Source organism: Wasmannia auropunctata, unplaced genomic scaffold, assembly GCF_000956235.1.
Source record: "Wasmannia auropunctata unplaced genomic scaffold, wasmannia.A_1.0 LD335634.1, whole genome shotgun sequence".
Classification (NCBI taxonomy): Eukaryota; Metazoa; Arthropoda; class Insecta; order Hymenoptera; family Formicidae; genus Wasmannia; species Wasmannia auropunctata.
In genome coordinates, this window is record NW_012027256.1 from 369,425 (window position 1) to 388,666 (window position 19,242).

At 43.7% G+C, this 19,242-nt stretch overlaps 1 protein-coding gene across 16 annotated transcripts in view; it reads right to left on the bottom strand.

The window, feature by feature from the left end:
- Window positions 1-432: 432 nt before the first annotated feature.
- Window positions 433-19,242, bottom strand: part of LOC105456545 (CUGBP Elav-like family member 4) — a 560,009-nt gene continuing 541,199 nt past the window's right edge. For 10 of the 16 annotated variants that reach the window (XM_011700665.1, XM_011700669.1, XM_011700658.1 and 7 more), the window contains 8 exons: window positions 18,683-18,823; window positions 18,050-18,179; window positions 14,829-14,996; window positions 13,883-13,987; window positions 10,092-10,169; window positions 5,052-5,210; window positions 3,161-3,347; window positions 433-2,867 (listed from right to left, as the gene is read on the bottom strand). In XM_011700665.1, the coding sequence (XP_011698967.1) occupies window positions 3,220-3,347; window positions 5,052-5,210; window positions 10,092-10,169; window positions 13,883-13,987; window positions 14,829-14,996; window positions 18,050-18,179; window positions 18,683-18,823 (909 nt within the window). In that variant the 3' untranslated portion in view covers window positions 433-2,867; window positions 3,161-3,219. The remainder of the gene's footprint in view (window positions 2,868-3,160; window positions 3,348-5,051; window positions 5,211-10,091; window positions 10,170-13,882; window positions 13,988-14,828; window positions 14,997-18,049; window positions 18,180-18,682; window positions 18,824-19,242) is intronic. The other 6 variants (XM_011700673.1, XM_011700661.1, XM_011700674.1 and 3 more) reach the window with 4 other exon arrangements.

Here is a 19,242-nt window from a genome sequence, read left to right on the forward strand (position 1 = left end):
ACGTTGATTTAGCTAAAACTAGAATAATTTACTAAGTCTCTATAAGTTTCCTTTCGATCGCAATATATACGCATGTACACACGTCACGTAAATGTGTGTGTATGCGTACGCATATATATATATATTATATTATATATATGTATATATACTATGTATAAATATATATAATATTTAATATTTATCATATATATATAGATATATATTATTTATATATACATGTATATATATACATATATATATATATACATATATATATGATTTATATATTGTTGGTACTTTGGATGATTATTTCCGCTAGATCAGAGTTTTCCTCTCCGCTCCATCGCTCGCCTACCCTATTGCCTATCCTACGCGTATTTTATATATTCGGTCTGTTTCATCCCCTATTCCTCCCATCTTCCTCTCCTTCGCTCCTCCTTCCTTCTTCTATTCTTTGGCTTTCTTTCGCGAACTCGCTCGAAACTCTCTGCTCGTATCCAACCGGGCATCGCACGCGAAATGTTCAATGTTTTGTCTATTTCAGTCACAGGAATTCCGCATGAACACACATGATTGATCGACACGATTGGGCATACCGAACTTGCACCCGGCAGCGCGCGGTTCTCTTCTCTCGCAACAGATACGTTCAAATCTATCATTTTTAGAGTCCCGGCCAACGTCTAGGAGTATAAATCAATTAAATCATTGCACGATAATCAGACCCCTACTAAACTCAATTATTTTTTTACACTTAAAAAATAAACGTAAAAAATATTATTCCCTAATAGCTGTTTGTTTCCCTGTCTGTATCGCAGCCTAAAGAAAGCCGATAAGCGATTCTAGGATAAATATTGCATTTTACACAATGTTACTATTCTCTACATCATTTTCTTTGGTTTTCTTCGTTTCTCCCTACTCTTTTCCTACTTCAACAACAACAGAAAGTAGCGTCATCACTAATCAAAAACTTAAAGAGAACTACCATTGGCGACATCGTCATCGTCTGGACAATCACAGCCTGGTTGACATTTCTCGGGCGATGCTTGACCGATCAGGCAAGGTCGATCGTCGATCCAAATAAATCGGACCGAACCGCGGGATCGATGGCGGGACGGGCGGGGCAATCGCGCCCTCACACGCGATTCCTCTCTTTCTCACTCTCTCTTTCTCTCTCTCTTTCTCTCTTTCTCTCTCTCTCTTTCTCTCGATGTTCACGCAGGAACCACAACGGAGTAGATTATACTTTCGGCCGGAAACTCGCGTGTCACTTACTTAGCAATAATTACAATGATAATCACCATAACCATAAGTAGTAATAAGAGCTATTAGTCGCGGAGGACGAGCACCGTGCGAGCGCGCGCGAGTAGGGACAAGACTTCCCTCGCTTCCTCCTCGACGCGCAGCACGACGCGCGCAAACTCCTCTTCCACGCACACTCTCTTTCACTCTCTCACTTTCCTCTATCTGCAGTATATAAAATCTACAGCGCGTCGTACGTGTTTAAATCTTAAACGTTAAGGAGAACCCGATATCCGCGGTTGGGATGTCGGACCGGCGCTGAGCCCATGTTCGCCGCTTGATTCCTCGTTTTTCTCTTTTTTTTTTGTATTTTTTGTCTTTTTCTTTTTTTTCAAAGTTTTCAGACGCGTTTCGTCAGACGAGCACCCTGTATAGCATATGATTGACATTTGTCTTTTTGGGAGAGAGATATCGGACCTCGTCCGCGTTTCTTCGGGGGACGAGCCTGCGTTTTTTTTTATCCTACTTTCATCATTCGCGCAGGGATTATTTTATCCGTCCCGTCGTCGTCGTCGTCGTCGAGGGTGACGCGCGCGTGGGTCTTCGTCGCGACGACTGTTAATCGTTCGCTGCGTGCGGGTACAAAAGATTCTTCTCGTACTTGTACGGCGATCGTCGGGCCGTTCTGTCGTCGAGCCAACGGACACACGACGGATCCGGCCCTCGTTCAAGGGTCCTTGTCGAGGATCAATCAGATGTGCATGAGTACCGGATGTGTGTACGTGTTTCGGCAAGTTTCCCTCTGCCGTCTAGCATCTCTTCCGCGCTTTTCCGCTGGAATCGTCGGACTGGCGAACGAACACGACGAGACTCCTAAGGGGAGGCGTTTTTATCGACGGGATAATATTTCGCGATTAGCTATTGTCAGTTTGATGCTGGACGATCGTCGCGGCGCGATGTCGTGAACTCGCGCGCGTGTAACTGTGGCTGCGCGGTGCCGTCGTCCCGTGTGTGCACATCCGGACGACGATGATCGGTTTTTAATACTTCCGGTACTCCCGACGGATCCTCTCCGGATCCTCGGAAATGTTGATCGCGACAGGTTACGGCTGCACGCTCACATGTCCATTCGCGCCCTCGTTCTCAAGTTTCGAACGTAATCTCTCACCTGGCAGTAGGGGGGACCAGAGGCTAGACTCGCGGAGGACAGAAAGAAACATGCAGATTTTTATAGTGCGAGGGTGTGAACGAAAAAGGAGAGACAGGGAAAAGCCCGATGTTGCCTATCGACGGATATTCCGGGTTATCTCCGAACATCTGGGAAACGTCGTCTCAGCGTGCCTCGTCCTCTTCTCTCTTCGGTTTTCTTCTTCTTCTTCTTCTTCTTCTTCTTCTTCTTCTTCTTCTTCTTCGGACTGGGTTCAGCGCAGAACATCCTTCATCGCAATCGCTTCAGCCTCTTCGCCGCCGCCGCACGAACTTCAATGACGTTGAAGTCGTTGCTGTCCTACTGACCTCTAAATTTTTACCCTCTAATGAATTAACTAGCTAGTATACTAAGTTGTTACGGCGGAGAGCGTTGTAACGGTGATTCAACTCGTCACTCCTGATCGTCGAGCGTCCATCGAGTTCACGTTCTCGGACGACATCTGCAATTCAGAGCGACGATATTGTATAAATTTTAACGTTTGAATACATACACGGAGAATTTTTTTTTAATTTACTCTGCAAATCATGTTAATTGTAGGACAATATAGTATTTAGGCAAATTTTACTGTGCACTACAATAAATATTTTATAGTAAAATTTATTATTGTAGTACACAGTAAAATTTGCCTAAATACTATACTGTCCCACAATTAACACGATTTTCAGTAAATTAAAAAAAAATTCTCTCCGTGTAATAAAAAAAGTCTTTTCTTTCGCGAGAAGAGAAACTTACCCTGTAAGAGTTACGACATAGCGCGCGCCTCGTCCAGATTTTCTAGGCTAGGACGTGGGTTAGTATGGCCGGCTGGCGTCCTTGGGCCTCTTCAATTGGACTTTTAATCGTTTCATCCCTATTTGGAAGCCGTTCATCGCTTGGATCGCTGCTTGCGCGCTCGCTGGATTATCGAACGACACGAAACCTGAAAATATCGAACATTGAATCCTGCAGTGTGTAACAGATTTTCCTGTCCTTTATAAAAATCTTCTCTCGATATCACATGAAAACATAATCTTCATTTATTGACGTATATAATCGCAAAAAAAAGTGTTAAATGTTTGTATGACAAAGGCACTGGTTATTAATATAAATGCAATGCAATGAATACAACGAAATTGCAATTAAGTTTTATCATAATGACACTTATAATCACACAGAGAATATTTATATATGACAAATAAAAGCGTAGATTTAAAATTTTTAAACAGCTGCTATATTTTGAGAAGAGTACTGATTAATTGAGAATTAAACAGCATTCTAGGCGAATCAGATCTTCCGTGAAGAATAAAAAGTTTTTCGTCCGTGAGCTGGATATTAGCCAAGTTACACCGGAAAAGGGCAGGTATACGATAACGAAGACCCTCAGAGGGACCGTCTCCTCGAAAGATCATCACGACTCTCTCGATTTAAGCCAATTTTGATCATTAGCGATCCCATTTTAGTTTCGACATCACGGTGGTCTAAACCGCCCGACCGAGTCCCTTCGTCTTTTGCTCACCCACAGTTCTCCGCTCCACAAATTACTTTTATTTTAAGGCCAAAGGGCACCCCCTTGATTATTTCAAGCCCCTTTCAGTCCCGCGGAAAGAGTTTGTTGTGAAGACCGTGGTGAGCTACATCGGAGTTTTCGCGTCGCGGGATACGTTTTAAAAAGCACATGTAGGAGAAAATTTTATCCCGATCGCGGTGGTTATAATTATACAACGCGAATCCTCGGCGGAAAGCTGCTGCGTCAAAGAGTCCTTTCGTTAAATTGATCGCGGCGAGGAAAATGCCTTCAAAGGGATACAAACTTCCGCATATTTTTTCCCGGCTGCGGGCATAATTATGACGCGTCGTTGAGAGCCTGCTTTCCCTCTTTTTTTCGGAGGGACGGGAATGATGAGTGTCTGAAACAGGAGACAAAATACACGGGGCGCAAATGTATGAATCGCGCCGCGGACGAATGCGAAGATAGATATCAAGGACCGAACGAACGAACGCGAATAGAATCGTCCAATTATCCTGTATCCTCATACTCTCGGATACGATTAATCAAAGGAACGCCAGCGGCTTTTTATCCGCATTCTCTGTTTCGGTCCTCTCTGCGTAGTCCCTAAAAAAAAAAGAACTGCGCGCAGTTTGATTCCGGTTCCATTGAAACGGCATTCATATTCAGTCCGCCCTGTCCGTCCTAGTACAGACGAGACGAATTAAATTTCCATGATTAATCCACCACTCTGATTGGAAACATGTAGAGTCATTTAGAGCACTGTGACTGATCGAAAGTCATAATAATAATCACGGATGTACCCATGTACGTCGCGATTTTATTTTTCCGTTCGATTCAAAGTGAAAAAAATATTGAAATGTTTTTGTGAGACTGATATGTATACACAGGTCTTTCAATATTATTTTGCCCCACAGCTCTCATCGTAAATAAAATCGTAGAATTGTGCAATATAAAAACAGATATTAAAATAGGTACGTTCTTATATCCGCTTTCACACTGTTCTTTGACGAAATGTCGACGTCCCTCGTTCCTACCTTGCGCAGCGGTTCTAGGATCGAGCATATTTCAGGTGGGCGCGTCTTTCGTTGCTGTTAGTCGCCCTGAAATTTGCCCGCAGTTACCGTCCGCACTTACCAAAGCATTTACTCTGGTTGGTCGCCCGGTCGATGAAGACTTTGGAGGAGATGACGTTGCCAAACGGGAGGAACATCTGCATGAGCTCGCCGTCACCGAACTCCTGGGGCAGGTGGTAGATGAACAGGTTGCAGCCCTCGGGTCCTGAGATAGAGCATCCTACCATATAAATCAGAGCACATCTAAACATCTAAACTTGAAGTATAATACTCAAGTTAGAATGTTAGTTCTGGATGAGCTTTGTTCTTCGCAAATACAAATGATTCTCCACGTGATACGAGAGCTTCAAGACCCGTCAGCGAGGTCGCCAAGCCGGGTGCTGCTTTTCTTTCCGATTACTTTCTTTTTCTCGTCTGGAGTCGTCTTTTTTTTTGCTTTTCTCTGATGAATGAAGATGAATCTGCGACCGACTCTCGACGACAATACCGATTTTCTCTCGTTCGCCCGAGTGCGAGATGATGATGACATACAACATGATTTTGTCTTCCACGAGTGATGCGAAATGACGTGAGCATGAATTAAGCGAGAAGTTAAGTAGAGTGGATGACAGAAAAAATGACATGAAAATGACCGAATGAATTGACAAAACGATTAGAAAAAGTCATGAGCATTGTTTCACTCGTGACTATTGACAGAAATCTCCCGGTTCAAAATAACGTTGAGTATTTATACTTTCAAATATACACACACAACACTGGGATTTACAACACAATGACGGAGATGAGGTGATGGATGCTGAAATGAGTGAATGGGTATGGAGACGTGGTGACGATAATGGTGATGACACTGATTACTGATGGTGCGATACTCCCGTATTTCTCGCCAGACACGATAATCCGTCGGTTTACGTTTTATTTTCTTTTATTCATAATAATTTTTATTTATTCTAAATGACACTGCAAGTTTGCCGTCACCCTGCGCGGAAATATCTATTACACATCTCTTCTTGTCCATATTATATTACGCTGATTATATTATAAATGAGATTAATGCGGTGCAAATGTTAATGATATATGAACGTAATATAATTATTGTGAAAGATTATGTGTCACGATCCAGGGAGGATTCTAAAATTACATTCGTAATTTCACATTCAGTACTTCCATATCTCGTTCGCGATAATTTGATTCTCGCACAATTGATTAACCTACCCTACGATCGCTTAAGTAGGTCTCTTTTTCGACTTCCGGTGTTAAAATGCCAAAGACATCGGGAGTTTAATTTAGGCCGGGTGAAGAAAATCCCGAGGGTAAAGGCGAAGAGAGAGCGAGAGAAGAGGAAAGACTACCCGAACAACGGCAGTCCAAATAAGGATTTAGCTAATTTCACTGAACTTTATAACTCCGACGTCAATTAGCGGCGATTATGACCGTGGAAACTTCTGCTCTCTTGGCCAGAGCTTCTCTCCCGGACTAACGGACGCATTTAAGTAATGAGATGGCTGCCACTCAACTTTTAGGGTGCTACTCATCGCGCGACCTGTTCGCCTCTACCCGAAAGACCTTTTGCGGAAAGATTCCTCCCGGGAACCCGGTCGGAATATGCTAGTCGAATCATCGCAGAGCATAATTATCCATTTTCAACTCGATTACGACTTCCGGTATGTCGCTGCCTAACGATAACACTGCATGACTCGTTGAACATATTTGTCGGTCGATAAGATTATCATCGCAGATTCCGGCAAAGTTTAAGAATTAATGCGGCACAGACAAAATTTTACGGCGGTTTTACGAGGATATTTTCGTCCGATTCGGGGAGCGGGCGGCGATTTTCGTCGATTGTCCGAGAGTAAAACTTTAATTGCAGTTGTCGAAAATAGCGCGTCGCGATCGGCATTTGCAAAAGTTCGTTTCAAGTCGCAAAACTTGATTCTGAGATAAAACTTTTCTATCCGCGAGCATTACTCTACATGCTTTTCTGACAGATGTGTAACGCGTACCATCGAAATCTGTATAAAGTTCGCGGAATCAGAAAAGCTTCCTTCGTAGCGGTCAATTTAATAAAAGCTAGGGCGATACTTTCCCGGCCGAAATCGCCGATTTAATACAAACTTTTCCCGACAATTATAAATTAATGTTGTTGGGTACTTAGCGCCGCGAGAAATCACAAACCTGTCCTGCGGTTTACGCAAAGAGTGACAAACTCTCCCTCTCTTACGCGAAAACGACTTGGTCTCGGTAATAACTCGATCGCGGCTGTCACGCGAAACCCAAATTAGCACGAGTGTCGACGGGTTTCCGGTTCCGAGCTAGGGAGAGCAACGGAGGGGAATTGCGGTGGACGACGAAATCACGAAGAACGAGCCATAAATTAAAGCCCGTCGTCGTGCCGCGCGCGCGCACGATCGTTGATCCTGAAATTGGTTTTCGCCTCTCTAATTGGCACACACGCGGTACGTGCACGCGAATTTAATGAGAACGACTACCTTGTCTACTTCTATGTCTACTTCCGTCAAAAAGTAATAGCGGTAAATACGCCACGTGAAACATCAATACTAAAATTTCGCGATTTTCTATCCTATTCTTTTTACTTAATCAAACATCCGCCAAATTTGACAACGTATATATAATTTTAATTTAACTAAAATATTCTACAACTTTGCATATATTTTTTCGAAAACATATACGCGAGATTTATATGCAGAAAAAATATTTTTTTAGCGATCTAAATATTACTTTTATTTGACGTTACATGAATTTGAGTTTTTTTATGCAAAGTCGAATTATCACGCTTATGTGAATTGCAGCGATATATATTTATTTTCGCGAGTGACGGTGTTGCCGATCGCGAAACGGATTCGTGTCGATTTTCTGGTATACAGATAGCAAAAAAATCTCGCAATGCACGTATTATACCCCGTCTTGTAGCGAAGCAACAACCAACACTTGGTCGACAGCGCAACACCGAGAACAGCCACTGACATCGAGTGCAACGGCGAAACACCGAATTAACGACGAACATCCGAGATACGTTGACGTAAAGAAAAAAAAAGAGATAAAGGAAGGTATAGAGGAGAGCTATCCGCAACAACGTTAAAAAATATTATGACACAGTCATGGTCAGAGAGAGAGAAAGAGAGAGAGAGAGAGAGAAGAAATGTATAATACGAACACCGAAAAAACATCGTGTAAGACGTAGAACACCCAGAACAACGATCAAGGAGCTTATAAAGTAACACGGAGCAAGGGTAAACTCGCGTAAGCGACAGTCAATAATAGATCGATACCACTGTCATGCAATGATGACAATAACGTCGATTCCCCTTCAGCTCCCCTGGGTTCCGTCCGATATTGCGGCACGCCTAACGACTTTGACATCTAACATAAGTTTCTCCAAAAGATAAAGTGTCTGCACACACACGTTTCTCTTTATTTTTACAAAACTTGTATCCAACAAACAAAAGTTTCCAGGAAGTCGGCAATATGATAAACGTTGCTCTCTCTTCGATTTTTTTTGAGGAAAAAAATAAATAAACTTCGGGAAGTATTTGTGCTCTTGGCAATGTATTTTACGCTTATACACAAAGAAAAATGAGAACAGATATGAGATATTTGTCATTTCAACTATGTGATGGACTGTTCGAATTTCATGTAAAAGTGAACGGTAATGTGAAATGCACACGACTGTACGACACAATATAATCCTTTGACGGTACAAGAAACAATATAAGAAAATTTGATATTTTAAACTGACAGGAAACGAGTCGCTTACGATTAGGTGATTTCATCTCGTGAAATTTATATCCGTTCGGAAAATAAAGTTGCTATTAATTTTCTTTATCCAAGGGAAGAGATGACAGAAATGCGTCGATAGAGATACGCGAGGATACTCATCACGTACGGGAAGTAAATTCGATTAGAGATTTCTCTTACTCTTCTCGTGTGTACACATACCGCTTACGATTTAATCGCGACGCATGGGAAAAACGTATATCGTCAGAACGCATCGACGAGACGAAAAGATCAGGCAGAATGAAAATGGGAACGGGTGAGAGACGACGAGAACGGAGGGGTGGGAGAGGGGGAGGGGGAGGGAGAGGGGACATGGCGGTCGGAGCAGAGGGTTGAGGCCGGATAAAACGGAGGCGGAGTAGCGCTGTCGCGGTAAACTTTCCATTATCCTGCGATGTAACAACGGATCGCCGGCGGGCGTAGCGGCAAAGTAATTAAAACTTTCGTTTTATTTGCATTATCTCATTGCGAGGCGTCGTATATTCTAATAATGGCGAGTTGTTAATTGCAATTAGGCGCTGGCTCGCTCAACCCTCCTTCTAACCCCGGACTTGCCTGCTCGACTTTTTCCCTGCCTCTCGGCTCCCCTACACGGTATATCTTTCCGCAAAAGATGGCTTAGTAAATGACTAGTCCGCAACCGATATACTTGATTTGAGGCGAGACGCCGCCGTCCCTTTGACCGATTCGCGGATTTCTTTTATTCGGACTGGTGCGGGTTTTTAATTAATCGCACTTTAATCGCAACTTCGTGTGGCTATGGAAATTGAAATTAATGGAACTATCGAATAGAAACGTTCGTCTTTGAAGCAACGATCTTCTTTCGATGAAAAGGAAGCCTGCCAAATACTTGCGAGATTCGAAATGATAGAAGTACAGAATAGCAAATTAGAGAAGTAGAGATTTTCGACGATTTTCGGAGATTTTTATTTTTGAATAATCGAGCGTTACTGTGAGCTAAATTAAAAATGACGCCAGAAGCTAAACGAAACGCAAAACATCTAGAGCGATCTGCTCAGGTACCTCGCGCTCGTCTGCGATCTTTCTCGCATAATCGAGCCTCGCGACGCGACGTCGCTTCATTTTGTGCGAGATGTGCAATTACCGCGGGTACGGTCTGCTGTGTGCAGCGGCGTGGCGGCGGCAGCGTCGGGAGAAGTCGAAACTCCGTTCTTTGCACCTCGTTGGGCGCCGACGATGGATAATTCGTGTCTGGACGTGTGTACGGGACGTGGGTCTACAATCTCAGGTCTACAGACGTTCGTGTTTACAGTCAACAGTTAGACGTTGATGAGCGTGTTGTACTTACCTTCCCTCTGCGTGGGTGCCACCGCGGTCATCGGCTGAGGAATAGCCTGAGGAAACTGGCCGTAGACGGCGGGGTAAGCTGCGACAATAACAAATAACAAGTACATCATGAACTTGTCCACATCTAGATCTGTGCGTGCCACACTGCCTATCCGTTCCCCCTCATAAACCCGCTCTCTCTCTTTTCTTTTTTTTTTTTTCGTCCTTTTCCCCAGTCCGTATATCTGCGATCCGCTGTCGGCCGTCGACGGTAAGGGCCAGCGACAGCGCGAGACCGGCGGCGGCGGCGACGACCGCCGATGAACGAATATAGGCGTCGTAATTCAATGCAGCGATAGCGCATACATAATGGACGATGACAGTAATAAAAGCCGAACAGTCCAATAAACGTCAACAGATTCAACAGAAATTGCGTTGCCCATCGCTAGACAGATTACAACGGTGTAATTTATGACCGGCGCGCGCTTTAGAAGCGTCGGGGACACGTAAAATCGGACGCGCGACCATTTATTTCTTGCGATTTGCCGAAGATTCGTCGCGGAAAAGGGGGAGGGGCGAGGGGGAGCGGGGGAAAGGTCAAAGCATCAACATTAAGGGGATATTAAACGTAAAGAACGCGGGGACACATTTCTGCTTCATTCTGCGGGGCATGAGGAGCAATTCGAATTACGCGAGCTATTCCGGTCTCGATATTAATGACAGATTCTGCGATCGCTTCGGAATGGCAAGCCTCTCGAGAATCGAACCCTTTGAACTTTAATATATTTTTGATAACAATCAATTTAGTTCAACTAAATTTTATTATTTATTCGAAAATGTGTGTTGCTTCTATTGGCCCGATTGTCGAGGGAAGTGTTCGAAGTTTGAGAAATACCGCTCTCTCCAGTCTCAGTCAAATTTTCTCCGCGAAACTGTTATTTCTGGAAGATCCCGCATAATCTCATCGTTAACGCGAAATATGGAAATCGCGCCTCCCACCGAGTGGCCCCTGTTTGCCCCTGGTCGGTGTAAAAGCGAGCGAGAGGCGACTCGCTGATACGAAAGCTCGCGTACCGGGCGATTTCGCGCGGCATTCATCACGGGGCGTTTCTGCCGACAAGGGTATTCGTCTCTCAACGTTCTCACCGTACCCGCGCGATACTTTCAACACGATACTTTTGTACCGCGAAACCGGGAGCCCGGCGAAAATGCAACGTTGCATCCATCGTGCGTCATTAGCCGACACCGGATATCCCTTCAAAGGACGATTCTTAAAACGACCGTGCCTCATTAAAACGGGATACCGCCTTCTTAGCGCAATGATGCAGCGAAAGTCGTCTTTGCACAACTATATACGGAATATCCCGTTGCAATTTGCGAAATTAAATATTTAAAGCAATCGAGAAAAGGACGTTCTCTCCGTGAGACAAACAACGTTAAAACGGAAGATTTCGTAGTGAGAGAGAGGACATACGATTCGCACGGAATAAGGTTCTGAAATTGGAGAGACATTATCGTAATAGCGTTTGCTTAATATCACGTTACAACGAATCGACAGTGAGATCTCATTATAACGAGCTTTTTGTTACGACGAAATTCTATAACATCTCGTATCAATGTTGACGCGTCAATACATTAACGATTCGCGATTTGAGTGTAATGAAATTCTAAGATAACAAAATTTTATTTAAAAATTTAATAAAACTTCGCCCGTAATGTGATATTTTGCGAAATTGAAGAGGGAAAAAAAATCGGCCGGTAGAATGAATAGGTATCGATATCACTTCTGATATAATCAACGAGACTCGAAATGCAAAATATTTCACATTAAAACAGAAATGCCCCGTTATATTTTAATTCGCGAATGCGAATCTCTGTATGTGCGTTTTCGATGACAATTGGTTAGTCTGTAAATTTGGATCTCTCGCGCTATAAACGCGCGCGAGCCGCGCGGGCATTATATGTATATCCCCTGTGCCCGCGCTACACACGCGACGAGACAGAAAGCAAGTACGTTGTTATTAATTATAGCTTGATAAATATTTAAAATGCTCGTGATTGATACCTGTTTGTGACGGATAGGCGGAGCGTGCGCGTGCGAGTTACCGCGCTCTCAGATCGGCAGAGGCGAATTTTCGCCCCGGAATTAATTATTTCCGTGCAAACATCGCTTTAATATATTCCGATTGACGTTACCCGAGGCCCCCTCCGCCCCTCTCTCCCCCCGCCCCCTGTCGGTGCGCGATGGATCAACGTTTGGCGTATGAAATAAATACGCCATCATACGTCGGGGCCGCGCGTCACGCTCAGATAGAGGTACCCGCCGTTATTCCGGGATTGCTTTTTTTCCACTCGCTGATCTCGATGGCGTATGTGTACACTGGCCGAAAATACATAGAAAAAAATATACCGCTTTTGAGTCCTCGGTAAATACGAGAACCGCTCGCGTATACCGCCGCGTGGCCGTGCGTTTGTTATGACTCGAATTTGTTGAGTTTTCGCCGGATACGGTGGAGGCGCATTGAGAGACACACGAAGGCGGAATTGATGTCGGTGACACGGGAACGAGCGGAACGAGTGACATCCTCTTCCCCTCTCTTCTTTCCTCTCGTTTGCTCTCTCGGTTGTCGTCCCTTCGCGTCGTCGATAAGCGGACAACGGTATCCGATCGAGTGGCGTAAACGCGGAATTTGTTAAACGTTACCCCCCTCCCGTCCCACCCCTGTCCCGCCCTCCCGTTACCGAGAGTGATTGGAATGTAATAGAAGTATAGGTCCATCGAGACGCTGATTATCCGTGAAACGAGATCATCCATTTTGCCGGGCTTTATTGGATCATAATTTGCGCCGATGCGCTGCACTTTGATGCTGCAACGTCGACGGTCGATGGCGAATAATTCGCCGTTGGCGTTGATGTGTATAGGGGGACGAGGGGGGAGGGGGAGTCACATGCAACGGGAGGAAACGTGTAAACGTGTAAAACTACAATATAATATGTACACGAAGTACATTTAAAAGGACATCGAAGTACATCGTAGCGCCACAGCAGAAGCATTATAGAACGAAACGTTGACGCGTACACGATCATGTATGACGTGTACATGTACACGGATGTGTGTATACGCATGCGGCCCATAGTTGCATGCAAACAACCAGCAACGCGATCAGCGAAATCGAATTTTTTCGCTAGATAAGTGCTCCGACGGCGCCCGGATAAAAGCACGCGTAAACGTTGGACGGTCCCCTGATGCATTTTTCCCTTTACATACCCAGACACGATCTCACGACACCCATCTCACACGGCCGTCGCACGCGCGCGATTTCTCGACCCGCTCGTCGAGATCGCGATAGGCAACATCCGGGCGAGATGAAGCGCAAAGTGTTATCTAGCGCGCTCTAAAACCGAACGTCGCGATAATGCCAAACGATAATAACTACGCTGAAATACACGTTCGTGAATTAATTTTCAATTTACGGAGAAAGAATTTTCACGATCTGCGATCGTTACTAATCCCGTTTGTATAGCAATTAATAATCGATCGATATTTAAATCATGATAAATTCAATTTACAATCGTCGTTTACGTGAAATTATTTATTCAGAACGAATTTTACGGAGACGAACGCGATGGACAAACTGTATTCGTCTCGCGTTGCATCTACTTTCACGTCGATAATACCCGTAAGTCTGCCCGGGTGGAGCTGGACGGTCGAAAACGCGGCTACAGTCATTGCACGGAAGACACGGACAGGGTAGACAGCACCTTGACAAGCCGTAGAGATAAAAATTGAAGCTTGGGGGGAAAAACACTTACCGGCCACTCCAGCATAAGCCTGCATTCCAGGATACGCGGCGGCATGCTGAAGTGCCGCCTCCCCGTTGGCCAACCCCTGCGCTGGAATGGACAGATGGAGGGCATCTACACTTCAGTAAGCTCAGCTCTTATCGGGGAGAGGGGCCTAGCCTAGAGGCCCCTGTCGCAATACCCAGTAGGCCAATCGATACCGCTCGATATCTCCCGCCGACTATAATGCTCGACTAGTAATGACTATCTACCCGAATGGCGACAAAGGACGGAGATTAATGAAGGATTGACTATAAGAATGATTATACGTCGCCATATCGCGAAATTCATTGCTCTTGCGATACGCAAAATCCCGATTTAAATCACGCTTTAAAGATTTATCAACGTTGTACGATTTAGTTCGATCGATATTCAAACGATTATATCTATATCATTAATTTTTTGACGCATTTTGTCAGACGTATAAAGGTCGAGGTTTAATCTCGTAAGGCTTCGAAAATAAAATGTAAATGTGTCTAATCGTAAAATGTACGTAAAGAGAAACTATCTCAAACTTTTACTCATTGACACTCATACTCATTTTACTTGTTACACGTTTAACCGTTCATTGCCAGAGTTGAGTCATTCTTGCGTAAAACGTGAACGTAAATCTCACGCTTTAGCAAGGACCAGCGAAGCCCCGACACTGGGTGGTCTAGGTCTTCCGCGTATGGACCCCGTGTGTCGCCGTTAATTTCAGCTCTCCCTCGCAAATAAACGCCAACAAATGTAACCGGCGCTCTCCTCGCGCCGAGAAGTAGACGTGAAAAGTGTGCCGCGCGAGTACCGCCCGACGTACTTGGCATGGTACTTGGCCTGCGCGAAGTTATTTACATCCCCGTGGAATAATAAAGTCCGCCACCGATTGGCCGGGTATTGCGCAGGGGCGGCGCGCTGCGCCTGAGTTGATACTCACGTCCCGCATAAGTCTGCGGTATTCCGTTGGTGTAGACACCTGGATCCGAGCCTGCCGGCTGGCCGTTCGGCGTTTGAGCGGCCATGTTAAAATTGGGCATCGTCGGCGACGGTAACGACGGTAGTGCTCCGTTAACCGGTTGCCCTGTGCCGGTACCTACGAGCAAACCTGATCAGTACACACCGGTTACCCTCTTGCACTTTCAACACCAACCACGATTGTCCTTTACGCGCGACGCATCTGATTGGAATGCAATCTCCGATTTTCATCCCTATTCTCTTTTTTTTTCACTTTCCCATTGTGATAGATATCGAGAAAGAGCCGTTAACGATCCATATGCCTCGCGCGACATTTGAAGGATCGAATCACGAAACGTTCGTTTACATCGATTTTGTAAATCAGAATCTTACGCTGAGGTAACATCACAAAGCTATCGAATTCGATGCAAAGAGCTACACGCTTAATTTTTCTCTCACTTTGTCGCGTGACGCGCGACGCAATACCATTGCAACTGTATACATATAACGTATGCTTGTTCTTGAATTACGATTTTAGTTCGCGCGTAAAAAGGTCGTGTTTATCGATAATAGTTTGCCTCCTGTCTGTGTCAACGATGGGATTCGGATCAGCGATCAAAGCCTTGCGTTGCGCTAATAACGCATTGATCGCGCCGTTGACCAACGTTTGGTGTCACGTCAATATGACTCGACGTAGGTTAATGAGACATAATTATGTTTGGGCAACATCTGTTATTTCTATCGAGTAAGCACGTGACTGCCGGGAAATAGCGCAGTCAAGGGCACACGACAACGGGCAATATATGTAACGGCGCGTTTACGATTTAATCGGGCGTTTTTGAAATTATAAGGTTCATGGTTCTCAATGATTTCCCGTACGACGCGAGGCGAATTCGAAGGTCCTTTAAAGAGAACGTTGCGATTGACCGCCGGATGAAGTTAAGCAAGTGACGGCACCTTAATACTTTACACGGAAAGAACGATTTTGTTGAAAGATCTAAAAATTTTGCTAAAAACAGATCTGAAAATAATTTTTTGTTGAATCATCAAAATTTGTTGGAATGTTAAAACTGCGATAAGTATTGCTATAAAACGTTTTGATATTCTAGCAGTCATTTTGACATTCGCACAAAATTATTTTCAGATCTGAATTCAAAAATGGGCCTCATTATAGTTTTGATGTTGCGGTCATTTATATTTATACTTTTATTTTTAATATTAAAAATTTATACATTTATTTTTAACATTAAAAGACTAATCACTGTCATCCAGCGACTTATCAACTTCTCTGAATACAGTTTTAATTTATAATCTTATAAACTTATGTATTATTTTAATTTAAATTTAAATTGTAAACTTACAATTTTTAAGAAATTATCAAAATTCTTCGCGAAATAGTAAATTATTTTTGAGTGGAATAATAAATTATAATTTTGTTCTGCTAACTTATAAGACGTGGGGTAAAGATTGGGGACGGAGAAGAATCTCGATGCCTCGATAACGCTCGGATTACGTCGCATGCGCGCGCTCACGTCGTGCGCTCGTAGTCGGTTACGTGCATCGGATATGACGATACGTCGTAAACTTAAATTCCCGTGACTGCGCGATATACGCTCCCGGCATTGTCGATTCGGTTAGACAGGTCAAGCGGTTTCTATACAAGGTGAGACCTACAGCGAGAGTATAACCGACGACGCCGATGCTGCAAAATACATCGCGCGCGCGATGGCGCACCGAGGCTACTTCATTAAACTTCGCGTGATATGAATTTCATAAAACTACAACGAAGGTAGATCCCCATTTCCCAGAGCAATCCCTGAACCTTCGGTTCAGGGTTTACCGAAGGATTTTACTTTTAACTGAAGTAATTTTATTTTGAGTTTCGTATTATTGAAGGATTGAACTTCTATTCCATACTGCGATTTGAAATGCGTGCGATTATCGGTAGGATTACAGGTATACATGGAACGATTTCCGCGCGAGCACGCAGAGATCTACCTGCCAATGCCACCCCGTATATACACGCAGTTTGCGGTTACGCCGTCGTTTCGTCGAAAATAAAAGCTCGCTGCTACAGTAATCTTACGGTTGCGCGGAATAAAGCGGCGGACGGACGCGGCGCGCGCGGGCGCGGCGGCCTGGCGGAGCCAAGGGGTTCGGCGCGGAGAAATAAAATATTATTTCCCTATCAAACGGTATTACCTTCCGCTCGACGAGACTCGACGTATAACGGAGCCGATTTCCGCGCTTACTTTACCTCTCTATAGCATTCCGCGACCTCTCCGCGCCGCGCCGTTTCTTGCATCGCCACGCCGAGTGAGAAGGAAAACCGGGAAAGGGAGGGTGTGAACAAAGGAGGGCGAGGAAGAGGCGTTTCTTCGGCTTCCTTCCTCTCGCGCAACGAGCTTTCGATAAAGTTTCGCGGTACCGGCAATATCTCTCGCTTGAGTCACGTTCGATGAAAATGTTGTATTGATTTACGAGTCCGGATATAAGGCAACCGACTTGCACGCCTCGTCCGTCGTGAGAATCCGGGGAAACTATGGAGAAAGCAGACCAGAGGAGGGAAAGAGCGACCGGACGGGGAGTGATATGTTTTATCTCATTGAAATCGGACGGCTATCGAGTTGATGGCGGATAATTCGTGTGCCCTCGAGTGCTTCTTTCCTTTTCGGTAAAATGCACGTTTTTATCGGATTGGTGCAGTTAGTTGATTAACTTGGGAATTGATTAACCTGAATTGGAAAAAAAATGTTTTCCACGTAATCTTCGTAAATTGTCATTAAAATATCATGACGGACGCTCTTTATCAATATTAGCAAGGTGTATGTATACATTACATTTTCATTATAGCTCAATATTTCATATTAATTTAACAGCTGAATAAACACTTCTCGATTAAACGAGAATATTGTATAGTCTGCAAATATGCTTATGATGTGTAAAAAAAATAGGATGTTACGTAATAGAAGAATATTATGTAATATAAAATATATTCGCGAGAAAAGAAAACATCTCATAGCAATGTTACGGATATAGACATTCTTAAGTATAACAAAAGTTTCCGTGGAAAAGTTGAGTATGAATTGAAATTTCTCTGAAGAACACAATATTTTCGATACGGCAAATGGGTTCTTCTCTCCCGAATATTTGCGTGTCGTGAGGTATTCAGCATTCTAATTTTCTCAGTTGGGGTATTCTTACCAGAGGTTGGTGGGACCACGGGATTTGGCATGCCGTTCAATGTATGCGGCAATTGTCCAGCTGCCAACGCGGTCATTGGATTTATATATGTTCCTTGTGCAGTCGCTGCTGCCATAAGCGCCGCTTGCTGCTACAATATAAAGATAATATTAGAAACAACGCTCTCCCTTGAATTATATGTACATATTTTTTCCTTATTATTAACTTAAAGAGCAAATAAAATTACTTTAGAAAAAATACACGATCTCGAAGAACATTCGCGAAATGAGAGCTATCTCTTTTGTTAAACAAAAAATTGTTATTCGAGCTTAATAAAAAAAGGAATGTACTGTGCTTGAAATATCGGCAAAAGACGAATATTTATTATGTGTACAATGTTGCACATAAAATAATTTCAAAATTACACATTTGTCTTTTTTTATATAGATCGCAATCCTGGGAAAAATTAAACCGCGGAAGGTGATTGTGAGGGGACCTTTTTGCATGCCGGTGTTAACGCGATGGCATCGAGTTTCGGCCGATCGTTTCCGAGAGTAACGAGGGACGAACCATCGCAGATTGTGAGTCGTGGTAACGAGGACAACAAGGCGGTAATGCGGTAACGCGAGAGCCATTAACGGTAACACGACCCACCTGAGCGTAAGCGTTGTAAGCGCCGAAATGATTGAAGAAGGGGTTAAGGATGCTCATGTTCCCGGCCATTTGCTGCATGCGTCTTATTTGTCTCTCTTTATCAGTGTCTGCGAATTTTACCACTATGCTGGATGACGCACCCTGCAACAGATAATGCAAATTGTTGATTTCTCGCTCTAATAACGCCGGGATTTTTATGGACGCAATTTTACTACGTACGAGGTCTACAGTATACATTTTAACGACCTCCTCAACGAGTTATTGCTTACAGCATGTGATATGACCAGCTTACGGAAAAACTGGTTTAATTTGGCTTTTATAAGTAAACAAATAATCAGAGATTTCAATGATATATTAACTATATCTTTTTATGCTGATAACATTTAATCTCTTTTATTTGATAAGCAGAAAGTAGAAATTAAATAGTTTCATTAACTTCTCATGTAAATTTAATTAACAGAAACTGCCGAATCATAATTAGAAATTGCGCACGACACATTTCGATATAATAATTTTCTTAAAATTCCATAATTTTATATAATCGTAATTCTCTAAAAATA